General features: G+C 41.8%; 2 protein-coding genes across 2 annotated transcripts in view; one reads left to right on the top strand and one right to left on the bottom strand.

Annotated features, from left to right (window-relative positions):
* LOC106486813 (plasminogen-like) overlaps positions 1–5,221 on the top strand; it is a 29,211-nt gene extending 23,990 nt beyond the window's left edge. The window contains exons 17-19 of the mRNA XM_013945470.2: positions 487–593; positions 1,476–1,621; positions 2,789–5,221. Coding sequence (XP_013800924.1) covers positions 487–593; positions 1,476–1,621; positions 2,789–2,950 — 415 coding nt within the window. The 3' untranslated portion in view covers positions 2,951–5,221. The remainder of the gene's footprint in view (positions 1–486; positions 594–1,475; positions 1,622–2,788) is intronic.
* Positions 5,222–7,911: 2,690 nt separating this feature from the next.
* Positions 7,912–23,095, bottom strand: part of SLC22A3 (solute carrier family 22 member 3) — a 32,257-nt gene continuing 17,073 nt past the window's right edge. Inside the window, exons 4-11 of the mRNA XM_013945430.2 lie at positions 22,139–22,304; positions 20,953–21,070; positions 15,385–15,482; positions 15,034–15,248; positions 10,939–11,047; positions 10,554–10,666; positions 8,821–8,920; positions 7,912–8,093 (exon numbers count right to left, since the gene is read on the bottom strand). Coding sequence (XP_013800884.1) covers positions 8,036–8,093; positions 8,821–8,920; positions 10,554–10,666; positions 10,939–11,047; positions 15,034–15,248; positions 15,385–15,482; positions 20,953–21,070; positions 22,139–22,304 — 977 coding nt within the window. The 3' untranslated portion in view covers positions 7,912–8,035. The remainder of the gene's footprint in view (positions 8,094–8,820; positions 8,921–10,553; positions 10,667–10,938; positions 11,048–15,033; positions 15,249–15,384; positions 15,483–20,952; positions 21,071–22,138; positions 22,305–23,095) is intronic.

A 23,095-nucleotide genomic window follows, 5' to 3' on the forward strand; every position in this document is an offset into this window, starting at 1 on the left:
CAGTGTGCATCCAAACAGCATGCATATTTGATGCAATACCGAGTATGGCCCTTCGTGCATATATTTTCATTGGTCTTAAACTCTGTCTAATGCGCTGTACAGTCAAGAGGGATACGTCTGTATAGTGCACTTCAGAAAAAAAACTTGCTTAAAGAAAAGATTGCACCAGAAAGCCTGTGATGTTTGAATTGTAGTGGTGCTGAGCATTGCTAGCTCCCATTGCCCTAGCCTGGACAGGAACACAGAATTGGAAAAGTTCTGCTACATCAGTAATACAATTTCCTTGAAGTCATTTCAGAGTCCCACTGGCAAACTGACTGCTCCACCTTAAAATGAGTTGTTTCACTTCCCCCATCCTTACCTGAAGCTCAGGATTTCAGAGAAAAAAGACTGATTGTGTATAAAATATCTTCAGAAACCTAAAGGTAGTATCAGGAATAAATATGCTAATGATTTTTCCTATATGAGTGTTTTGTTTTCTTTCAGCCCAGCAGTCATCAACAACCATGTAATCCCTGTTTGTTTGCCTAGAGAAAATACCGTGTTAGGAGGAAGAGAGGAGTGCTATGTGACTGGCTGGGGGGATACGAAAGGTGAGACAGCATTAACACATCTGAAAGCTCCATGTTCTTAGAAGAGTACAGTATATACTTGTATCCAAACTGAATGCTCTCCAAGTCAGAAAAAAAACCGAACAAGCTTGCATGAGTATTTTATCAAAATTCACCAGGTACTGTCTTTCTTTCCATTGCCTCTATCTGGTTTAGATTCTCCTCTCACTCAGAGTTATGTAAACTTAAACTCCTTAAACCCATACAGAAAGAGGAGAATCAAACCTAAGATTCTACTAGTTCTTATATTTCAGTCCACTCCGCTTTTCCCCAAAGTGAGCATTTAAGTAAACAAAAGGAAAGTTTTTCTAGGCTATTTCCTAATCACATGAAGGTGAGTTTGCTCATCATTTTGAGTGATTTTTCTCCCAGATAGATTGGTCCAGATCTCACTCAAATGTAATCACACCTTCATTTTTAAAACCTCCCACAGTGCCTTGACTGAGCAGAGCATCAGTACCTTCTCTGCCTCCTTACTTGTGACCTTCATGCCATTTTTCACTTTCTGTTTACTTCCTACCTCCCCTCTTCTACAGATAGGAAAATTCAGATACAGAGAAATAAAATGGCTTGGGAACAACTCCCACAAATATCATTGGGCACCAGATCCATAAGGATGTACTGCAGGATGGGGGGCAATCAGTGCAATGTGGATTTTGGTGTTGGGTAGAGAGTGATAGGTACCATAGTAATGATAAAGCCTACTAATATTTGTATCACTTCATGTTATGTGCAGCAAGCTCATGCATAGTGCATAAAGACTGTGGCACTATGTTACTGCTTATCCCTATCGTGGTTTGCTCTGTAATGATGCTCATTTATCCTTGTCATTTATCTTGTTTTGTTTGTTTTTTATTTGCAAAGGGACTGGTGGAGATGGCTACTTAAAAGAAACTGGTTTCCCTGTAATTGAGAATAAAATATGCAATCGCCCTGAATTTCTGAATGGAAGAGTCAAAAAACATGAGCTCTGTGCTGGGAATATTCATGGAGGCACAGATAGCTGCCAGGTAAGAAAGTCTGTGGGCATCAAAGTTGGTTGTAAGCACATTCAAATCAAATAGTGCTCTGCTTTCTGGGCTTTAGAGGCTCAGAATTAGCCTCAGGATGGTGCCACACCACATGGCCTAAGAGCTGAAAAATGCACATGGATTCTGCTCTTCCCTTGCTCCCTTGCCTGCTGTTACAAAGTGGCAAAGGTAATTTTTCAGGTAAGTGAACTACTAAGTGCATGTAGTACATGGCTACCTGAGCTAGGGGTATGAGAACTAGCTTAGAATGATTAATGGTTTGTTTCTCCCAGACCGCTTTGCTTGTCTCAGCTAGACTACCTCCAATATCCAAGCTATCTCAGTCAACAATCTGAGTCATCTCAGCTAAGGATCGAGTAACAATACACTGCGATCTGCCATGCAGACATACCAAGAGCCAGAGGAACTGCTTATTTCCAGGTGTCAGTGTCTCTTAAAATCACTCCATGTGAGGCAACTACATGCTAGACTTTCCTTTTGTTGAAAAGGAAGGGTAGTGTTGGCAATTGTCCATAATGTCCAACAAGCAGAGTATGAAGGCTCTCTCCAGAAGTCTAGATTTTTAAATTCAGTTCTTCAGTTTCTTTAAATAAATGAAAGGGTTTAGAAATGCTCTTAACCTACTGAATCAAGCTGGAAACTTTCCTCCCTGAAAAGCTAGAAATGACTGTAAAGAAGTCTGAAAGCAAGTGCTGACCTGCCTCAGCAGCACAGCTCCCTGTATGCAAGTACTGTGATGGGCAAGCAGGCCGTGGAGGGATGTGCACTCAAGAATATGGTTTGAACGTGTGCCTTTGGTTTGTCTTGGATCATCTAATAAAAATAGGAAGCCATAAAGACCTCAAAGAAAGACTGAAGGAGGAAGTGCAGTTTAACAATTACTAAGGGTGGTCAGATTCCCTCTCACCAAATCCCCTTACTTCAAAAATAAATGTAATTCCTGAGTGACAAGAAAAGATGAGTTTGCAAAAGTGTTCACCAAGTGTAGAAAGCTGTTCTCTGGCTACAGCTCAGATAATTTATAAAACTTGTGTAGACCTCACATGTAAGAGGTATTTCTATTTCTGTGCCTCCTGTGAGAACACCACTCTTTGCATATTATACTGTTACTGAGAGAGTTATTCTGTTCTTTCTTATTCTGTTTAGGGAGACAGTGGAGGACCTCTAGTCTGCCTTGACCAAGATAAATTTGTCCAACACGGAGTCACCTCTTGGGGCCTTGGATGTGCCCAACCCATGAAACCTGGTGTTTATGTCAGAGTTTCTAATTATATTCCTTGGATTAATAGTATAATGGAAAACTACTGATCCTGGATATGGACTGCCCTCTCCTGGAAAGCATATGCACATTAGAAATAGAAGATTCCAAGTGCAATATTAAAGCTACAATCATTCCTAACAAAGTAAAATAAATATAATCATCCGTTTTAAATCACTATAAATTAACAGTCCTTGCCAAGAAACTCAGCTGATGGTTTGTTACCCTTTTCCAATATGTTCAGTGGTTATCTGTATTTGACAATAAACCTACCAACCTCTAAAATACTCGTCAAAAATCCCAATACCATCTGTAACAGGACATCTGTATTTCAATCTTGTATTAGGCTCTAGAATGACTTCTTCTAAGGTTGAATTTGCCAAGATGTTGGGCCTCCAACAAATGAAGGAGAACTACTGCTCACTCTCTACAAGGTGTCTGACCTTCTTACCAACTTAATGATCTAAAACAAAGAAGAATCTCACTGTGGATGTCGTTCATGCATGCCAAGTTTTATTATATGTATCTGCTATGGCATCAAATACACGGGATGTAAAAAAGAAGCAAGTGCCTTTGATTTGCATTTTCATATTTTTTATTGTCATGGAAATCTGTGTGTCAGCAAAAGTACAACTGTTGCACCAATGATACAAAACAGTGAATAGAAAATAGCATTACCCTTACATTAATCCATAGTGAAGGCAGAGAAATAACTGATGTCAGTCATTGCAGCAAGTATTGACAATGCATGTATTATATTATAAAATTGTCATCAACAGTACCAGTCTTGTTTCCCTACATAACCTCTGCATGTATATTTTTCACCTCTAAAAGAAAAAGATTTACACGTGTCTGTGGTCATAATAAATGAAAGCTATGGTCATAGAACAACTCTTAAAATACAAATACTTCTATGTTGTTCTAGAATGGCAAATTTCTTCATGACGTTTGAAGGAAAAGACCAAAAAAGACCACCGCCCCCAAAACTCAGTGCTTTTCTGCTGAATGTACATGTGCTGTTATACACATTAGGGAAAAATAAAACCTTCCTCTTCTCTGTGCCAAACAACGCCAAATTTCTGAACCATCAATCATTTCAGAATGTTACTTTACTTCTTTCATGGGGATTTTATGTTTCATTTTACATTTGATATTCATTCTTTATTCTATCAGTTATTTCTTGTTGTCCAAAAGGTTTGCCTCCCAAAACGTGTTGTAAACAGGACTGATTTTTGGTTGTCCAATAAGGTACTGCTGTTAACATAACAATCCTATTAGTCCCCTAAAAATGTACTCATACATTTTTGCTGCTATCCCCAAGAATAATTGCCATGTGGTTTTTACTGCTATCAGGTGAGCAAGACTCAGATAGCCACTCTTCACTGTTAACCTTTACACAGAGTCCCTTTCACTGTTCTCGACTGGGAGTTTTATAGGATACTCTTTCTCATTATGTGAAGATGGATTCGAATGAGAGAAATTTCCTTCCCATTTTAACAAAAAGAAAATGCTACATTTATGTCTTCAGAAAGTCAATACAACCAAAGAACGACCTGACTGTCCCTCCCCCATCTCCGTAGCACTCTCCTTAGCATCATCTACCTTGTGATGATAGAACCTTCCTCAATGAAGACGAGGTTAAAAAGGCAGCCAAGCATGCTGAAATGGACACCCAGCTACCAAGCTATCCCCCACTTTGTAGGTCTTTGCCAGAGAAAGTTTAGCTAACACTTGCCAGAGCGAGCACTCCCCACTCCCATCCTGCACCCCTTTCAGATTATCAAGGTAGTGTCCTGCAGGCTCCTAAAAACTCCTCGTTGCATGTGGAGCCCTTCCTGCGTTCCCAGCATAAGCTAGGGTATTCTGCAAAACTCACCTATTTCCTAGAGTGAGATTCATTCTGCCCACTTTTGCAGTGCAGAGGTCCACTCCTACACATGTCAAAGCACATTTCATTCAGTCTAGGTTTTCTTTTCATTTCTTTTCTTTTTTTTTTTAATGCACATGCATAGAAAGCAGATGGGTTGCATTCTAGAAGTTCTTTTTCTCCTATGGACTATAATGGCAGTCTGAGAGCTATAAAGAAGAAATAGGTGACAGGATGATTTTTGCAGCTACTACACCTGGAGTCTGATTTCAGGATAAGCAATAATGTCAGGGAAAAGTTCCAGTAAAGCGTTCCCCACTTACCTCTGTGGTCACAAGGGATTCAGTGAGCACAAATACCCTCCTGGATATTTTCTGTATCTATTAATTTTGATCATTAAGTCAGTCAAGAAATCAACATAGTACATCTCTGACAACAGAAACACATTGTTGCAGCTTTGTCTTTGATCTGTAAAGCTGTTCACATGTAAACTCTTGCTCCCTCACTTATGCTCTCCTTCTGCTTCCACCACATTTTTCCTCTCTCACCCACAGCAGTGTAACCACATCATTGCCAAAACTCTGGTCACGCTAACCGGTTATTACCCAATTCACTGCAACTGAGGCAACCGATATTCTCACAGAGACAGGAAGATATTCAGTCTTATAAAATCCATCTATTCATGGGTAAGAGTTAGCACAGGTTCAAATACAAACTCCACCTGAAGTTACACCTGTTATGATATTAGTAAGTACTATAATATTAAAAGTCAGAACACACGCACATGCTTTTTCCTGATGTCCTTTACATAACACATTTTTATAATAAAAATACATTTAAATTTCTGACAACATTCCTAGCCATTTTACATACTAAAATATATTGCTCATATAAAATATATTGCTCTGTACAACATACAATGCTATTCCAAACAAATCACAGCCTGAAAAGCCAGAAGCAAGCCTTCATGTCTCTGACTTCTCAAGCACAATTCAGTCATCAACAGACAGCAACAGCTGGCAAACAGTATTAGCCCTTCTTTGGCAAGCCAGAGCATTCAATGATTTCCACAGTCCTTCTCAGACTGCTTCAGTTTTTAAATTAGAATTCACGAAGAAGAAGCATTAAAAGGAACAGGGAGGGTCTCTGAGGGCTGTGCCTTCCCAACAAGGGCAAGATGCCACCCGGGCTGGCTGGGTGCCAGGCAGGCAGGGCTGAGCTCCCACCCTGTGCTGATGGACCAGGAGCAGGTTTGCTCAGGCCAGTGCAAGGCTAATGCAACACCATGACTTCCAGTTCAGAGCTGGCTCTCCACCAGATGGCCCAGATGGCGTTTACGGTGGTCTGCAGAAGACCATGTTGGCGTAGGAGTAGTTTTCTCTCTCCAATGGGGGCTCCACATTCAGATCATGTCCTAGATATCACCAATTAGCTAGATATATTTTGAGATGCTCATTTAGTTTCATTTCTTGTGGTCACCAGTGACTTTTGCTAAGCATCCTATCCCATCCTAAGTATCCTATTTTGAATATCCTATCCTCAGAGTTAATTAGAAACAGCCTTGAAAGACAGCTTTGTATTTCTAACTGTTCAAAGTATGCAAGCGTTACATTACTAACAAAGGTCCTGTTTTCCTCTAGCAGAACTGGTGGTATGGGCAGCTGTTGGGAGAAGGCAAGGAGAGCTGGGAGCTGTTGAGACACATAGCATACTCCTCATCATGCTGCAGTGAGAAAAGGGGACACTGTAGGAAATCCCCTTGGGCAGGAAGGAAACTGTGCACTCTTAAGAAGGTTTGACTGGAGCAGTGGTCATTAAGCTGCACAGATCATAACGTTAGTATCACTCATTTGTGGTATGAATTTCGAAACTTGGTCCTATAACAAATTTGTTATTCTCTGAGCTTATAAATCCCTTTACAACAGCTCAATGACCTTTCCCCCCACACACCTTGATTCTCCATTGGTAACAGGATAGCATTTGAACACCACATCTTCTCGATCCCTTCATTTCACAGAGTGGATTTTCTTTCTGTGGCCAGGATCCAACACTTGTTGAAGAAATTTGTACAGCTGAAAGGGAAGACTGTGTGCCCCTGCTATCTGATTGCAGAGGCACAGATCCAAACACTTCCGCTGTCGTTCATCTGTCAGACAACTGGGTCCAGCTAACACTTCCCTGTATAACCAAAGGTCTCAGCCCTGCTCATCTTCCCAAGAAAACTTAACCAGTAAACATCCCAAACAACTTATCTATAAGGCAGAAAGATGACAAATAAGAACAGGGAGAAGAGAGGATTTGGGGGGTGACCTTCATAGAGGAGGGAGTCAGGGTGAGGGAACTGGTTTGTAGGGATGGGCAGAGAGAATATGTTAGAGGGGGAAAATTAGCATGTCTCTCTCTTGAGAGGGTTAAAAAGGGCATCCGACAGGGGAGAGCAGGGAGAAGCTCTTCCCCTATGAAAGACTGGGGGACTCCAGCCTGGGGAGAGGGGAATGGGAAAATACACAAACCCCAGAAATGGGGTGAAGGACTGATGGGCAGTGGGATAACATGACACTCAGAGCTCATGCCATCTGTAGGATAGGAAACCTACATAAAGCCCGGGCAAGAAGAAGAGGTGGAATGCTACCACATTTGAGAAAGCCCTTGAACAGGGAGGAATGGAAAGCTTTTGTTGCAGAGGCTTGCTGGGGGAGAGGGCAAGACCAGTGCGAGGGTCTCTCAGGGTGTGCCTATGAATTCCCATCCCTCCCGACCTGAGAAACAACACCTTGGTACCTCCATAATTAACATCCTTCTTACTGATCCATCAGCTGTTCTGTTTGTCCAGGTTTTTCAAGGGCAAAGAAGAAAGGGCTCAAATACTCATCCACTCTTCCCCAAATCATCAAAATCTTAAACAATCAGCACCCTTTCCAGCTCTCCCCACCAGAGGTATATACTAAAATTATATACTAATAAACAAAGAACTCAAATATATAATGACATAAATAATTGCTCACTGAGCTGGAAAGTGCATCTTTTTAAAGCTGTTCTGCTCTTAACAAGAATCACAGAGCATTCCCTTCCTGCAAACATCATACTCAGAAAAAATTTATTTCATATTTATAGAAAAATACAATGTTTATTTTGAATGTCCTTATGCTCAGAAGAAGAACATGGAGTATAATCCACACTCTGCAGCAAACTTTAAAGTGGTAGCATGTGGAAAAATAAATTCCCAGTATGGGAACAGGGTTCTTTGCCCAGTGCTGTCCTTCAGAGATCAAATATAAGAGCTGGTGTCCCGGTGTTTCCTCTTCTTGCCACATTTACCATAATGACTGAAGAAAAATGAGGGGAGAGGGGAAAGAAGGAAGAAAAGAGAAAAAAGAGTTGTAGTCCAAGCTACAGTACTGATCCATTTACCTTCTCTATATCATTTCCTCTTTCTTTTGTTTGTGCACTGAAATGGGCAAAGGTTGCTGACATAATAGCCAAATCCACTGTTTGAAACAGTAATGTATGGCATTAAATCCTCAGGACATTTACTGCCAAGCAAGGCAAAGTGTAAATATTCCCTTCATGCTTGCACCACAGTGAAGAGCCCAGCTTGTTGTGCTTTAGGAGTGGGAAGACAGAGCCTATAGATGTTCAGCTGTAAATTCATCTTGTGAGTGACTTTGCAATATGTGGAGATGCTCCCATTATCAAGAACCTTTCCTCAGAGGACATTTGCATTGAGGTAGTGGCCAGCTGTCTTGATCAGAGAGCTGCAGACTATAATTGCAGTATCTTTCTTGTACACTGTCACTTTGTGCTTCCAGAGGTGTACAAGGTCTTTATGAGAAAAATACAGATTCTATTTCCATATATTTTTTAAAAAAGACTACCTTTGTGGTATTGAAAAATTCACACTTCTATCAAGAAAAATGCCACCTGTGCACAACATCAGGCTGTCTAGGGAATTTACTTTCACACTCTAAGAGCATCAATCTCTTTTGTTTTTTAATTTATAAAGGCTGGCAAGGTTCAAGGAGAACACTCTGAGGAAGGAAGTACACATCATACCTTGAAAGCTGTTCAGCATCCTCCACTGTCTCCGGTAAGGAGATTCCCTTTGTCTCTGGTAAAAGCAGTACTAGGAGCCCACAAACAATTGCAAGAATACCTACAGCAGACATTAAAGAAAAGAAAAAGCAATAAGAAATTCATTACATTCCTTATTTTCAGGATTTATCCACTGAAGAAAGCTTATTTGGATTAAGGTTAAGTGAGTGATCCTACTCTTATAGAACACCTTTATCCTGAATTAGTTTAACCTAGAAAAAAAACCTGAAGGCTATGGGTTCATTTGCAGCCTGAATTGCCCTAAAAGTGAGATCTTAGAGGTAAAAAACCTGACACAAGTGCATATGGGTAAGTACACACAAACTGCATTGGAACTGGGATGACATTTCTCACCTAGGATAGATATGCCTCCTTTCAAGGGGCTGCATTACATAGGTGTATCTGTTTGTGTTCCTCAGGACCACTGAGATTTTCCTGAAATATTCTGTTCACGTAGCCATGGCCAAAGTAGACTACATGACTCAAAATAAAACTTCATCCTTGGGAAGTAAAGAATAGTAGGGCTTGAGCAAAAGGTGAAATGTTCCCTGACTGTGTTGCGCCTGGGGTTTTGTTTGTTTGCTTAGCAATAAAATCTTCCAAGGAGGATCCTCCCTGACTTTTTAGCTATTTACTCAAGACAGTGGAAAATCTTACGTCCTTCAGCAGCAGCAGAATTTGTAATTAGATAATGTGAACACAGTACTTCTATACACATCTATTCTTGGTGTAATGATGATTTTTTAAAAATGTCCTTTCTCTTTCCATTTGTATTTTCAAGCTGAGGTTATCTTTAGCCACCAATGTCCCTTCTTATTGTATCCTATCCTTTTTGCTTTTTTCCCTGTCTCATGTACTTCTGGTAGTCTGTTTTAATTGCAGACTCCTACTTCCCTGCTGGAAATAGCTCATTTTTTCTACAGATTTACTCTACAGGGCTCATTTTCCCAAAGTGCAACTGAGCAGCAGACTCCAACAGAACTAAAAAGTTATGCTTAATACAACATTTATAGTCATAACTGTATATACCAGAAAAATAAAACAAAGATTTTTGAAAGGACATCAACCTCTACTGTTGAGAGAGTAAGCTCACTCTCCTGCAATTACAGAACTCAGCTGCAAGGTTGTTCATTCTTCAAGCACCTCACATAGTTTCTTCTGTGCTGCTTCAACCAAGTTACCAAAATAGGCCTGAGGTCTCCCATAACTTGCTGCAAAATCAGATGGAGTCATCCTAGTGGGAGCTTGTTTCTAAACAAGGAATTCTGTTTGTCTGAGGAAAGGCTGTTGCATACAACAGAGGCATGGATACAGTCTGAAGCAGTGTCAGAAGGATAAAAGATAACATATATTCAGCAACTATGAAGGAGAGTCCATTCCCCCAGGGACAACTTCAACCTTTAGAAGTACACCACAAGTGGGAGCTTTCAGCAGGGTCCTACAGGTCCTGCTATGAGGCTCCTTGCTTGGCTGCAGGGATGCCCCATGCTGTCCAGGGTGCTACATTACCCTTGGAAAGACGTGGCATATTTCACCCACATTTGCCCTTCAGTTTCTTATATTAGGCATGACGGTTGAGGGAACGTGGTTTGTGAGAGGGAGATGAGGCCACACACTAAACTTCTGCCCTAAAATAAAAGCTCTGTTAGGAGAAGGCTATATTAACAAAAAGTACTTTTAAAATCATTTCTTACTGAAAATAATTAGAGGTAGCTCCAACCAAATGGCTGCTAATCGAAAGAGCAGGAATGGGGCTATGATTCCCCCTAGATCGCACAAACTTGAGCACAGGGAAACACCAAAGTTTCTGCAAAAGAAAAATAGTGCCATTTATTTCAGAAATGCTAACAAACAGATGAACCAGCACTTCAGGCAGCAGAATGTAGGCATTAGCTCCACAATTATCTCATCAGTATATGCCATTCACATTGAACAGTGGCTGTTTAGTTAGGAAACTCTGGAGAAAACAGTTTTACTAAAAAGCAGTGTAACGGGGAATGGGGAAAAGCAGAGGAAAAAGTTAAAAGATTTCCGGGAGCTTCAGCTGGTAGATTTCCCCTGTGACCCAACTTGACTTACCTCAGCGTCGTAGGGTACAATTCAGTATTCACAAGATACACAATTTCAAAAGCGATTGTGATGCTCAGTCTTCCCAGTGTGGCTACTGTGGTTTTGAACCATGGAAGATCTGTTCATTCAAAAAGAAACCCTGGTGAAGTGTGCTTTCCTGTATTAGCCACACTCTTCAGGCCTGGTTCTCACTTACATGGATTTTATACCGATAACTCCATAGACTGCAGCAGAGTTTTTCTAATATATGGGCATAAGAAAAGCCTCTTCCTGGTTATTTACAAAGTGCCAGAACACAGTAAAACACAAGCAATGATGGGAAAACTAGAAAAAGCTGCTTCTAAATTTGAAAAGGAAAGAGGTACTAAAGCGACAGCATAAGCACCAAACACCTATTGCTCTGGCACAACTAAACTATTGCTTCAGCAGCCCTGGACTCCAAAGGATTTTCCAGAGGAGTCTCATCTCCTAGGATTTATTGAGCAGTCTCTGGTTACAATGGCTAGTTCTGGCGTCTTGAATTCAAAACTAGTCAGCAGAAGTACTTTTCATTCCTCTTCAAAGACAGAAGAATTACTGCCACATGAAATCACTGACAACAAGATCTCACCAACTCGGAAGAAGAGATTGGAGAGCTAACCACACAGCTAGTGATTAACAAAAAGGCTCTCCTTGGCTTAAACCAGTCTGTAACTTTTTAGCAGCAAGCCCCTGATGCATTTGAGGGAAAAGGTGGGAGAAGGAATGAGAGCACAGTGTCTCTACCTGCCTATGCGAGTGATTATACACCCCCCCCTTGTCAAAGGCTGGTTACAGAACTAGATGGACTTCAGTTTCATTCAACCACACAACTTCTATTTTTCTGCTTCTAAGAGAGTAAGTCCCAGGTCCTGTCAGCAAAAGCTATGTCACAGAAATTCTGGATTGGTCAAGCCAGATTGAAGGGCCACTGCTGTAGATATTTATCTATACTGGCATCTATTGCTTTCTAACATCATGCAAGGCTGCTTTGGAGAAGCAAAAATGATGTCCAACTGATTGATTCAAGACACTGGCAGGGCATAACGCCATGAGTGGGAGAATGAATGCCATATGCTTCCCTGACCATGTCCAGATTGTGCCCCAGAAAGGAGGATTTATTTATACAGGGATGCTACACACCAAGAAATGCAGTTGAGTTACCTCTCAAAGCATCTGACCACAAAGAAGCCACTTTTAAAGATGCATCTACAGCTACATGGCCTTAGACCAGGCCAGCTGCACTGTACAATTTTTTAGCCACTGCACATCAGACATGCTCCTAATGATGCTGCTTCTGACAGTCCTCCCTCTTCCCTTCCCCGGATCCTGACATCGTACATGACACAATGTGCCTACGGGCCTTACACTGCTCTGCGTCAATCTCACCAGTGGGGAACAAGGTGTACGGGGCACGAAGGTCATATCTGCCCCGTGGGGCAGAGCTATTCCATGTTGCGGAGGGCAACCCTTCAGCAGTCTGACAGACCTCTCTGGAGAGCCAGTGGCCTCTGGGGAAGAGTCACATGGAAAGTAGCAAGTACTTCAGCAGCGCTCTTGGAAGAAGATGGTCTCCCATATGGTCTAACCATGAAGATTTTTCAAGGTGGTGAAGAGCTGCCTGCCAAGGAGTCTGGGAGCCTAGCGAAACTGCAAGCCTGAACATGGCATGAAGCGGGGGCAGTCTGCCACCAGCAGGCAGAGGGCTCTGGCAGTGACTGTGTTTTCACTTAAACAAGAAGAACAAGAAAACATTTCAGTTTGCTCTGAACCAAAAATGAGATGCTTGGGTTTTTTTTTTCCCTTCCAAAACAATCAAACAAATGCCTCAACAAATTTCATCCCATGTTGTGAGACATTGCCTTTGCCCTGAAAAGGTCTGTTTTTCAAACACTTGTAAGAAATGCAAAGGCTAGAAAGAACAAAATAAATCCATGTTGTCACCATAGCACCCCTTCAGTCAATAAGGCCCCTGAGGTGAGGGTGACGTACTCCTACCTCTGCCAGGAGGACCTGAACTGTGTGAGCACCACAATGTCACTGAGCGCTGGCAAGCTGCTATTGCTGTTCTTCCCATCTGTATAAACAGGCGTTTCTTGAAAGCAGGATTTGGACCTCAGGTGTCCCATATGCAAATATCCTAATCCCCAGGCTGTCCTCTTTTCAGCCTGATTAACATTACCAGGGAGCAGGGTCCCATCAGCACTGCTCTGTCACTACTGAGGGCATGCTGATGGCAGCACCTGGCTGGCTGTAGGTTACCCCTTCGGTCTCTCCCTCAGGCCATACCAGTCCCACAGGATGCTCCTGCTCTAACCTCAGACCTGCTCCACAGTGCTCAGCAAAATGGTGCTGCCCAAAAAATGTAGCTGCTTCAGGCAAATGCCCTGAAGGAATAATTCCCCAGTGTCATTCTTTGTTTTCTCCTTCTGCTCTGGACAATCAACAGTCCTCAGTCCTTGTTGTCCCAATGCATCCTTTGTATTGCTTTCATAGGTTGAAAATGGTGCCGGCAAAGTCAACAGATGACAAGGGAGAAATCTTGGGTGCTTAACTGGGCCCTCTGTGCCAGAAATGCTGTGCTTATGATGAGAAATGGCCCCAGGGCTTCACCGAGTGGTGAGCTGCCACCAGCAGCAGAGTGCTGCTGGTATCCACTCATGGTGCACTGTGGCTCTTTGGAGAGGCTCAAAGCAGTGGGGACCTGGGAGGTCACAAGGAGAATACTTCAGGACAGCAGGTCAAATCTCCATGGCCTTCAGCTGTCAAACTGATGAACTTAAACAAGTGACTACAATACAGTATCCCAGGACAAAGTCACACAGCCACCAGAGCCAGGCCCAGGACCAGACCCTTGACCTCCCCTTCCCATTTCTCTGTCACATTGTTTCTGCTTCTGTTGAAGCAATGGAGCTCCTCAAACATGTAGTATTAACTTCAAATACTTTTGGAGGAATCCCTTTAAAGGAAGTGAATCAACATACCTCTTTGAAGGATTTCAGTCTGCACTCACAGCAAACCTGCCTGTTTTCATGGGCCAGTACTCTCGAAGTGGCATTTCATGGCTCTTCTCTAGGAAAACCATTACCTTGTGATACAATTTCGGGAATCAGCACCTGTAAGGCTAGCCAGGACTGTCGCTTCACTTTGATGGGAACAACCCTGGGGAGGAATAAGCCTCTCTAATGCCAATTCAGTTGCCAGTTCCTACCTGTTCTGAGGCACAGCATGTTGATGTGGTATTGCTCTGTGCAGAGCACCTCTAAATGTTTCCCTGAGGATATGCACTTCATGGTATAGTTAAATAGCTACAAAGGAGGGAAAACAATTTAAAGAAAAGAAAGGAGTACTGGAAAGCCTGAATGTTATATCAGACCATTTAGTTGTTTTTGAAGCCAGATAACTATGATTTAATTGAAAGTTACACCTTTATCCCCTTAGCATCGCCCAAATTCCTGGGAGGTTGAAAGCAGGGCAGCCATCTCCAGGTTGCCTGCTGCAGCCCCCACACTGTATAGTGGTTGTGGACTGGGAGGAAATGGGGAGTCAAACTGAAAAGTGGGCAGAGCACATTACAGCCTGGCACCTCTGGGCTGCTGAAATAGCCTGATAACGCCAGGAGAGCCATGAATCTGGATGAAGGTCTTTAGAGGTTAGGCTGTGTATTTTTCTTCTACACATTGATTTGTCTGGAGATGAGAAGACCATCATGTTGTCACATCTAAATCATTGATTTCTTACATCGTAAGTATCTTCCAAGTAGGGGAATATGTTTTCCCCTTATATTTGTGTCCCCTTCCCCTGCTTCTGCCTTCAAAAACAGGATAGGGCCTTTATACACATCTCTCTTAGAAATATATCTATCTGCTGCTCACTACCCATCACAGATGCAGCTATTATACGTTCCAGGGCAATCCATGAGCAAATAAGGTATATTGTCCCATAACTGTGGTGTTACTTGCATTACAGGACACATTTTACTTTTATCTAAAGCTTTGTGTGGCCTCCTACTCAAGGATTGTCACAGAGAAGTCATTGACCTAAAGAGCCTAGTGTTGGGAAGCGAACAGAAAGGCAGGGAATTACCTTCTGGCAAGAACGCAGTAATGAAGCATGCAATTCCCGCCACAATGTTGCTTATCGCGAAGGGAGGGCACCGACCAATGCGATCAATTGTCACTAGAATCAGGAGAGCTGCAGGCAATTCTACAGCTCCTGAGATGAAGAAGTCTAGGTAGAGGTTTCCTCCAACAATTCCTAGGCGCATGACAAGCCCTTGGTAGATCAGAGCACTTGTGAACCTAAATAGTAAAGGGAAAAAATGTTGTGAGGCAAACAAATGACTGTAAGCAGCTGGAAAGAACCTAAAAGTCACAAGGGAATTATTCTTCAAAACATTCCACTCGTCCAATAAATCACACTGATGTGCATACTCACCAGGCGTACATCAGAATCAGCGTGTTTCTTCTCATCTGGGGAGTTCTAATCAGATCGAGAAATGAGGGATTGCTGACCTCTTCATTACTAACAGTGATCTGAGGAGAAAAGTAAGCAGCAGAATCAGTTGTCAAGTCAGACAGACACTGGAACACAGTTTCTAAGTAAACACAGTGCTCAGCTATATTCCAGTCAAGTGAGCAAAGGTGTTTATGACTCCGTTTGCTGCTTTTAGCACTCTGTAATGGTAGGCAATTGTGTGAAATAACTTATAATCAAATACAGCTGCTGATATTTTATAATAATGATGGTGCAAAAATCAGAAAAAAATCCCAAAGCTTGACTTCTGGGTCCTCTTGAGAATGGAAAAATAATTTCCTCATTGCAAACTGAGAGAAGTTGACCTGGAATTCCTTGAAAGATGATAAATGCACTTTGTCATGTTACAGTCACGCAGAGCAGAACTGCCTGTGACCAGAGACTGGCAGAGAGAAGGAGACTGCCACAGGAACGGTAGAGTGATTGAGAATGGGGGAAGCAGTGTGAGAGAGGAGATGAGCAAAAAGCAACAGGCTTGGGAATGTTACTGCTGACACAGCTGGGCAGCAGGAAGAAAAAAGAAGTGAGAGAAAAAACAGATCTATGAAGGGGCCTGGGTTTCAAAGAACTTTTAACTGGTGAAAGTCAGATGGACCTAAAATACAAGCATTATGCTGAACATGGCTTTTACCCCGAAATAACTAAAAGTCCTGAAAAGTATAAATAAATAACCCTCATACTGGCTAAGAAGTGTATTAAATCTGTTTTTCACTATTCACTATTTCCTCCAACACTTTTGCAGCAAGACATTCAATTAAATTATTAGCTAGAAGGCTTAACAATAACAGAAAAGGCCTGGCTCTCCACCCAGCCTGAGACTGCATTTTGGAATTCATTACCATGGGATTTGGTGAAGCCAGAATATTACTGGAGTCAAAATGGGATTAGACATATTCATGGAGGCTAACTTGACCACTAGATTTTAACTGTGAAGGGCCAAAAGTCGACTCTGGCTTGGGGGTTTTCCAAGCCTGTCAGGTGTCAGAGACCGGGAGAATATATGGATCATACTGTTCCCACCCAAGATTTCTCCCCAGCTTTATCGGTTATTTGCAGAGACAAAATGCTGGGACACATCCTGGTGTCTGAATCAAATGGCAGCCCTTTTGTTCACAGGCCCATTTTGCAAAGGAAAATGAGGCAGAGAAGGCATGGATGGGTTTAGGCAGAGACAAACCATGAGTCAGCCTCAGAATGACAGTCATGGCTGAGATTTCCATCAATTCTCAAAAACATTGTAGAAAAGATGTACTTAAATCTGCTACGCTGTTTTGAGGAGGATTTCAGGCAGCCTGACTGTTTTGACTCTCAGAGAGCTGAGAGTCCCCCACTCCTGAGAGGAGGAAGCCTTCCTCTGTGACCACAGTGTCTGCTGCTCACGGAAGGGACCTCCCACACCTACGCAAGGAGCCCCAAAAAACACTCCTGGCCTGTGGGGAGGTGAAGGTTTCACAAGGGTGAAAGGACAGAGAAGCATGCAGATCAGCAATGAGACAACAGGCAGAGCCAAAGGCACTGACATAAAGTCTCCTCAGCTCAGCCAGAGCTACGTCCACCACATTTGTTCTGTACTTGTTTTTCACATCATAAGATAGCACAGATGTTTTTCAGTAAGATTGGGTTGGGTGTATTTAAGCATGACTTCTTTCATAACTGAGTGCCACAAGACATTATAAGTGGGCAGAGAAACTCCACATTTGTTTGAACTTCCTTTCAACTCCCTCTTGCTTTTCTTCTGTAACCAGTCAGAAGTTTTCTTCAAAATGCTGCCCCATCTGCTGCATGCCAGGGCCCTTTGTGGGGCCAGCTGAGGTTGCTGGGTTTTTACACTGCTCTTGAACTCATTCATTATATGGTTGTAAAGCTGCCATGACTTTGTTTATAAAAGCAGGCTGCCAGCCGCCAGTTGTGACTTTGTGCAAATATGGTTTAAGTCCTCCTAAGGCAAAGATAAATTCAGCATGCTTGCTAACATTATATTTTTATGTTTTAATAAAGTCATAATAATGCCAAAGGTGACTGAGCATTTTTTATGGGTGAAGAAAAAAAATCACTGTGGAAAGTCAGCTCTTTGTGGGGAAAAAAATTCTCTTTTTGTTACTTGAAGTTAAAGAGAACTTTGCTATTCATATCAGTAGAGTCAGAAATTCAATCACAGAGCCCATGTTTCCAAAGATACACTATCCACAAACTCTGGAGAAAGTTTTTTAACTAACTCCCCTGACATTTTTATCCCCATCAAACTACATCTCACTTTTTTCTGCAATAATTTTTAAAGATTCCTCATAGCACAGACACAGAATTCTGCATATGCTTAACTCTGCACAGGAAAGTATATCCATGCATGTAATATATAGGTATGTAAGTTTATATATATATACTATAAGTATATATGTATAAGGAGAGGTTTTATTTTGTTTCATGACCCACTCAAGAAATAGTTCTTACTCAGCTGGCCACAGCCCATTCCCCTTTTAGACAGAGACTAAAAATGAAGAAAATTGCTTGAAAAAATACATGCCAGGATAATTATGAGCAACTGGAAAAAAGAGTGTTACAATTTGCAATACATTTAATGGGTTCTGGACAGAGCTGAACTGTACCCATGTCACAGAGCAAAAGAAGAAAAAGTTTATCTGTTTTTATGCAAAGGTCAGCTGTGGTTTCTGTGTGCCAATAAAAATGCAGGGCTGTTACATGCAGAGCCACATAAGGGACATGGCCAGTGCAGTTGTTACAGATATGTTTGAAAGTCCTAGCCAAATGCATTGACGGACAACGTCTCTCACTTCTCCCTGTCTCTCTACACATGCACCGCTTTGCTTGAAATTCTGGAGATAGTTATGTAAAAGCAATTCTGACGTCAGTTAATGTGAGACATACACTTGATCCCCTACTAACACACTTCTTGGAGGTGTTCTCTCTCCTCTGGGCACAGCACCAAGGATGACAGACTTTGTATATTGGAAAGGTCCCAGGAATAGATCCAGCATGGATCTGGATGTGTGGAGGAGGTTAATAAGCTGCAGCTGTGAATGGCTTAAGGTCACTAGCAGGGAAATTTCTGGAAAAAAACAAAAGTGACTTTAAAAAAAAGAAGTAGGGAAAGACACAAGTGTCTGCTCCAACATGAGACTTTGAAAATGCTGATATTTAGTGTAGGGAAGCAGGTCGAGGAATGCAGGGCTGAGTGTGAAGGGAGACGGGCGGCAACACAGCGATCCCCTTACGTGTCTCAGGCCACACACAGCACCAGGTAACACCGACCAGGACAGAAGACTCCCATTTGCCTATCTGTCCCAGGCAAGAACAATGAACAGAGTTACTCTATTCTCCCTCTTCAGTCAGTCTTTTCAGTTTGTTTCTCTCTTGATGGTTTCAGTCTGCTGTCCTCCTAGCCTAAGATGCTATTCTAGTGGGGCTGGCAAAGCTCATTCTGTTTTGTGGGACAGCTGAAGGTGAGATCTGAAGGTGAGCTTTCCTAAGCTTGGTTCATACCACAGAGACGCCTTGGTGTTCATTGGTAAATGGTTCACTAATTGCTGGCCTAGCCTCTTACAGCTCATAAAAACCCCTTCCATCATATTGCTTCACTAATCTACCACAATCAAATCTTGTATATCCTGTTTCTTGGCAAAGAAAGTCATATACAACTTCTTCGCTGACAGTCCCTCTCCTCATCATTAACCTTTGCCTGCTCCCTTGAGCAACATAATATTCAGAGAAACTCCACTGCAGCAACAGTATGGCAGTAAAACAGATTGCATATGAGTAAAGCAGCTGGCACTGGAAATGTTTATTTCAGCATACTCATCTCTGTTCATATGTCTAGTTTTGACTTTACAAAATCATTAGCCCAGAGTCATATATCCCAAGAGGTATAACATAAATTCATATATCCTAAGAGGTATAACATAAGTTAGGGCCCAGCTTCTCTATGTAACATGTTGTGTGATCTTTAAATTGTCAAAACTGTCATTAACTGTTATTAACATACACTTAATAAAGTGCAAAGGTAAAGGAATATTGGTATAAATCAGTTGATTTATACCAATTCCTGGCCATTTCTATATTTCTTCTGTTGCCATGCACCTCCTTCTGTGTGTACTTCATGCAAGGACTAATTTTATAGCAGGAATGGTCTTGAATAAGCAGAGCTGCTTAGGCTGGGTGACTGATTTAGGAATTCTGCTTCTTACCAGATAAATAAAATCATGCGTATTTGAGAAAAGCTATCCCATGTTGAAAGAACAGAGTGCCAGTCTTTACTGCTTGGGTTTCATCCAGAATTACAGTGCAGGATTTTGGTACAGCTTTCCACTTTTTCAGATGAGCTGGGTTAAATTCCCAGGTTGTCCCTTGCTAAAGAACTAGGGAAGATATCAACCTGTGAGACCCCAAGTTGCCAACCACTCTTTACAAAGCACACATGTCATGCTGTCCCTTCGTGACACGGTGGGACACATCAGTCCTCTCCAAACATTGCCATCCCAAAGTCATTACCTTTAGCCTCAGTGAAAATCTATGTAGAAGTCACACATGTTAATTATATTTTTATATATGTAAAGACATATGTATATGCATTGTACTGATAAGCAGACATTTTCCATAAGCAGTTTCTTTTCAATATGAAAATAACAGTCTTTCTGAAATACTCTTAATGTTTTCGGTATGCTACCTCTGCACTGCAGTCTGCTGGTAATTTGCAGGTGCTTTCCTTACTTCAAATAATTATTAGCATTTGGGCTTCAGAGCTAGTTTGTTAAGAAAAAGTCATCCCACCCACATCTGTTGCTATCATTTGACCATCTGACCAAATATAGTCTAAAGGCAGGCAGTGCTACCAGACACAGAACAAGACCACGGAAAGTGCTGTAATGACAGGACAGTGTTGTTTGAAATGCATCAGTCCTTTCAGCTCTGTCAAGACCACTTGGCAAAGGACTGCAGTTCTAAGATATATTCTCCTATTTTGTAAATAGTGATCTCAGACAGTGCATTACCTATTTTGAATTTTAGGGCATATTTTTCCCCCTTTTAGGATGGCAGAAAATTTATATTTAAATTCAGATTTTCTACTAGATCTTTGCTTTGGGATGTAGAAGGAAGTTCTAGTAAAAGAGTCGTGGGAAGCAAGTCCTGCTGCCTCCACTCGCTCTGTGAGTTCTAACTGCAGCTACTGGCCCTCACACTAGTTTCAGATATGTCCTATAAGTCTTTAAGAAAGTGTTGCAAGGAAAGACTGGATATATTGTTTTGCAAAATCTGCTTTTCAGCCCACGCCTTTCCAGTCAATTCATTTTTATCCACTTGCAATTAACAAAATTGATATGGGACAGACAATCTCACTCTGAAGCGACACTTCAAGAGGGTTACCCATCATGCAAAGAGAATGCTTCTTCACAGAACTGAATGTTCAAAAGTTTAAGAGAGTTCAGAAAAAAAAATAGCTTAAACAGATGATAGTACCTCTGAGTAATGTGGTGAGAGATATTTCCCATTGTGTTTTGCAATGTCATGCATGATTTTTAATGCCTTCTCCCCCTTTTTGCGTGTCAGGAGCCAGCGTGGAGATTCAGGAACTGCCCTGTAAGAACACAGAAGACATTAATAGGGGTTTTGCCCATTAACTTCATCAGAAAACCAAAGTCCTTTGCCCTTTGCCTGTTTTTATACCCAAGGCACTGATTTTACAGTTTTGGGGAGACAGAAACTCTTTTGTGGACTGCCTTTTCTAGTCAGTCTCCAACTTGCTCTGTAAAATATTTCATTCTTGTGGTCAAGAAATGAGAAAATAGGCTATATCAATATTCTGCAAAGCTGAAGAATAAGAAGTCTAACTATTATATCTGCACAGTGGAAGTGAAAAGTACAATATCTGACAAGCAAATAGGATGATTCCTGCAAAACAGCAAAGAACTAATGAAAGTCAACAGTGAACACATGTAGCACTTGAATAGGCTGGCCAGAAAACTTCTAGCTGTATCATTACAAGATATACACACACATGCTCAAATGTAAATATATTTTATAAATGGAACCCTTAGCACTACTATTGATTGGTGCTTTGGTGTATACTGAGCCTATGATTAAGATGACTCACAATTTAAAAATGCATGACAGGCATTGTGCAAGGAAACAGTACAATGTGTAGGAAGACATGTGGCTTAGCTTCTTTGGATTCAGCCCACAGGATGGCTGCACCACATTGGGATGGTCATCGAGACACAGTGCTCTGCTTCCTCATTAGCCATAGTGCCCCCAACTAATGGAACCTGTGGGACAAATCCAGGCTTGAATTGAGCGTGCAATTAAAGGTAAAGGTGAAGTCCATGGCTGATGCAAAAAAAACTTTGGGAAAGTCACACAGGTCAGCAGACTGCTCTGGGCTAAGCAGGAGCAGAGCAGAGTTCTGTGAAGTACCAACCCAGCTGTTGCGAGAGGCAGACCCTGGGCAGAAAAATAAAAGTAACATGTGTCTGTGATTCACTTAAAACAGTTAAAAATTAAATGACAAAATCAACAAGAACATAAGTATCTTCTTGCTAATCTACACCATTTTGCACAGTGGAGACTCAGGTCCACAGCTGGGGTCTCAAGGTGCTATAATAGCACTGTCAATAAATAATAATAACAGCAATGACTGCAATGTTACCAGTAGTAGAGCAGGAAAAGGAAGTTGGGCAGTGAAATGGCCAGCTGGATACCCTGCCAGTTGGGAACCCAATATGCAATTCCAGGGAGAATCATAATTCCCAGGGTGAAGAACATCTGTATCACAATCCCAATGATCCGCTGGTCAGAACCAACGATCTCCGTCACTGAACAGATAGAAAGCCAAAATAAACAATACAGAAAGAAAACTTACTGAAAGGAAAAATATCAGCTGTAGAAACAAAAGGAACAATAGTCCTGTATCAGATCACAAGTCTATCTAGTCCATTGTCTTGCCTAAAGCAGTATAAGCATTTCACAGAGGCTGGCCAGGGCAAGCATGAGTAGTACTTCCCCATCCACTCACCTACTCTCCTTCGGTCTGTAATACAGAAACTTCCTGAGCCAGAGCTTTGGTAAATTGTTATCACTGTCCCTGGCACAGTTTTGGCCCGTGCTTCAGACCAGGGGATCACCCAGGACAGGGCTGCTCCTAGCAGGTAATTTGGACAAGGCTTCTGCTGGGAAAAGAGTTTCGCCATACCATGCTGGTTGCCTTGAGGGCCAAGGAATGGTTCCCAGCCTGTTTTATTTACTAGTACAAACACAGCCATTTTTAATCTCTTGTTGGATTTTTTTTAATTTGTGAATGTGTCTAACTTCTGAAACTCATGCAAACCCATATTTCAAGCAATATCCCATGGCCGTGAGATCCATAGCTGAAGCATGAAGCAGTGCCTCCTTTGGTTTGTTTCAAACCTGTCACTGATATCTAGCCTGGCAATGTCAAGTCACTGTCAAGCAGAGGGTTTTACCTTGGTTTCTAATACACAGAAACCATTTTAAAAAATTTTACTAGAGGAAACACAATTTTACAAGCAACAGCGGTTCATTTCAGCTGGCAGTGCCACTATTTTCATTGACTGCTCATCATGTCTGCACTTCACCCAGGTAACCT

This window comes from Apteryx mantelli, chromosome 3 (assembly GCF_036417845.1).
Source record: "Apteryx mantelli isolate bAptMan1 chromosome 3, bAptMan1.hap1, whole genome shotgun sequence".
NCBI classification, from domain to species: Eukaryota; Metazoa; Chordata; class Aves; order Apterygiformes; family Apterygidae; genus Apteryx; species Apteryx mantelli.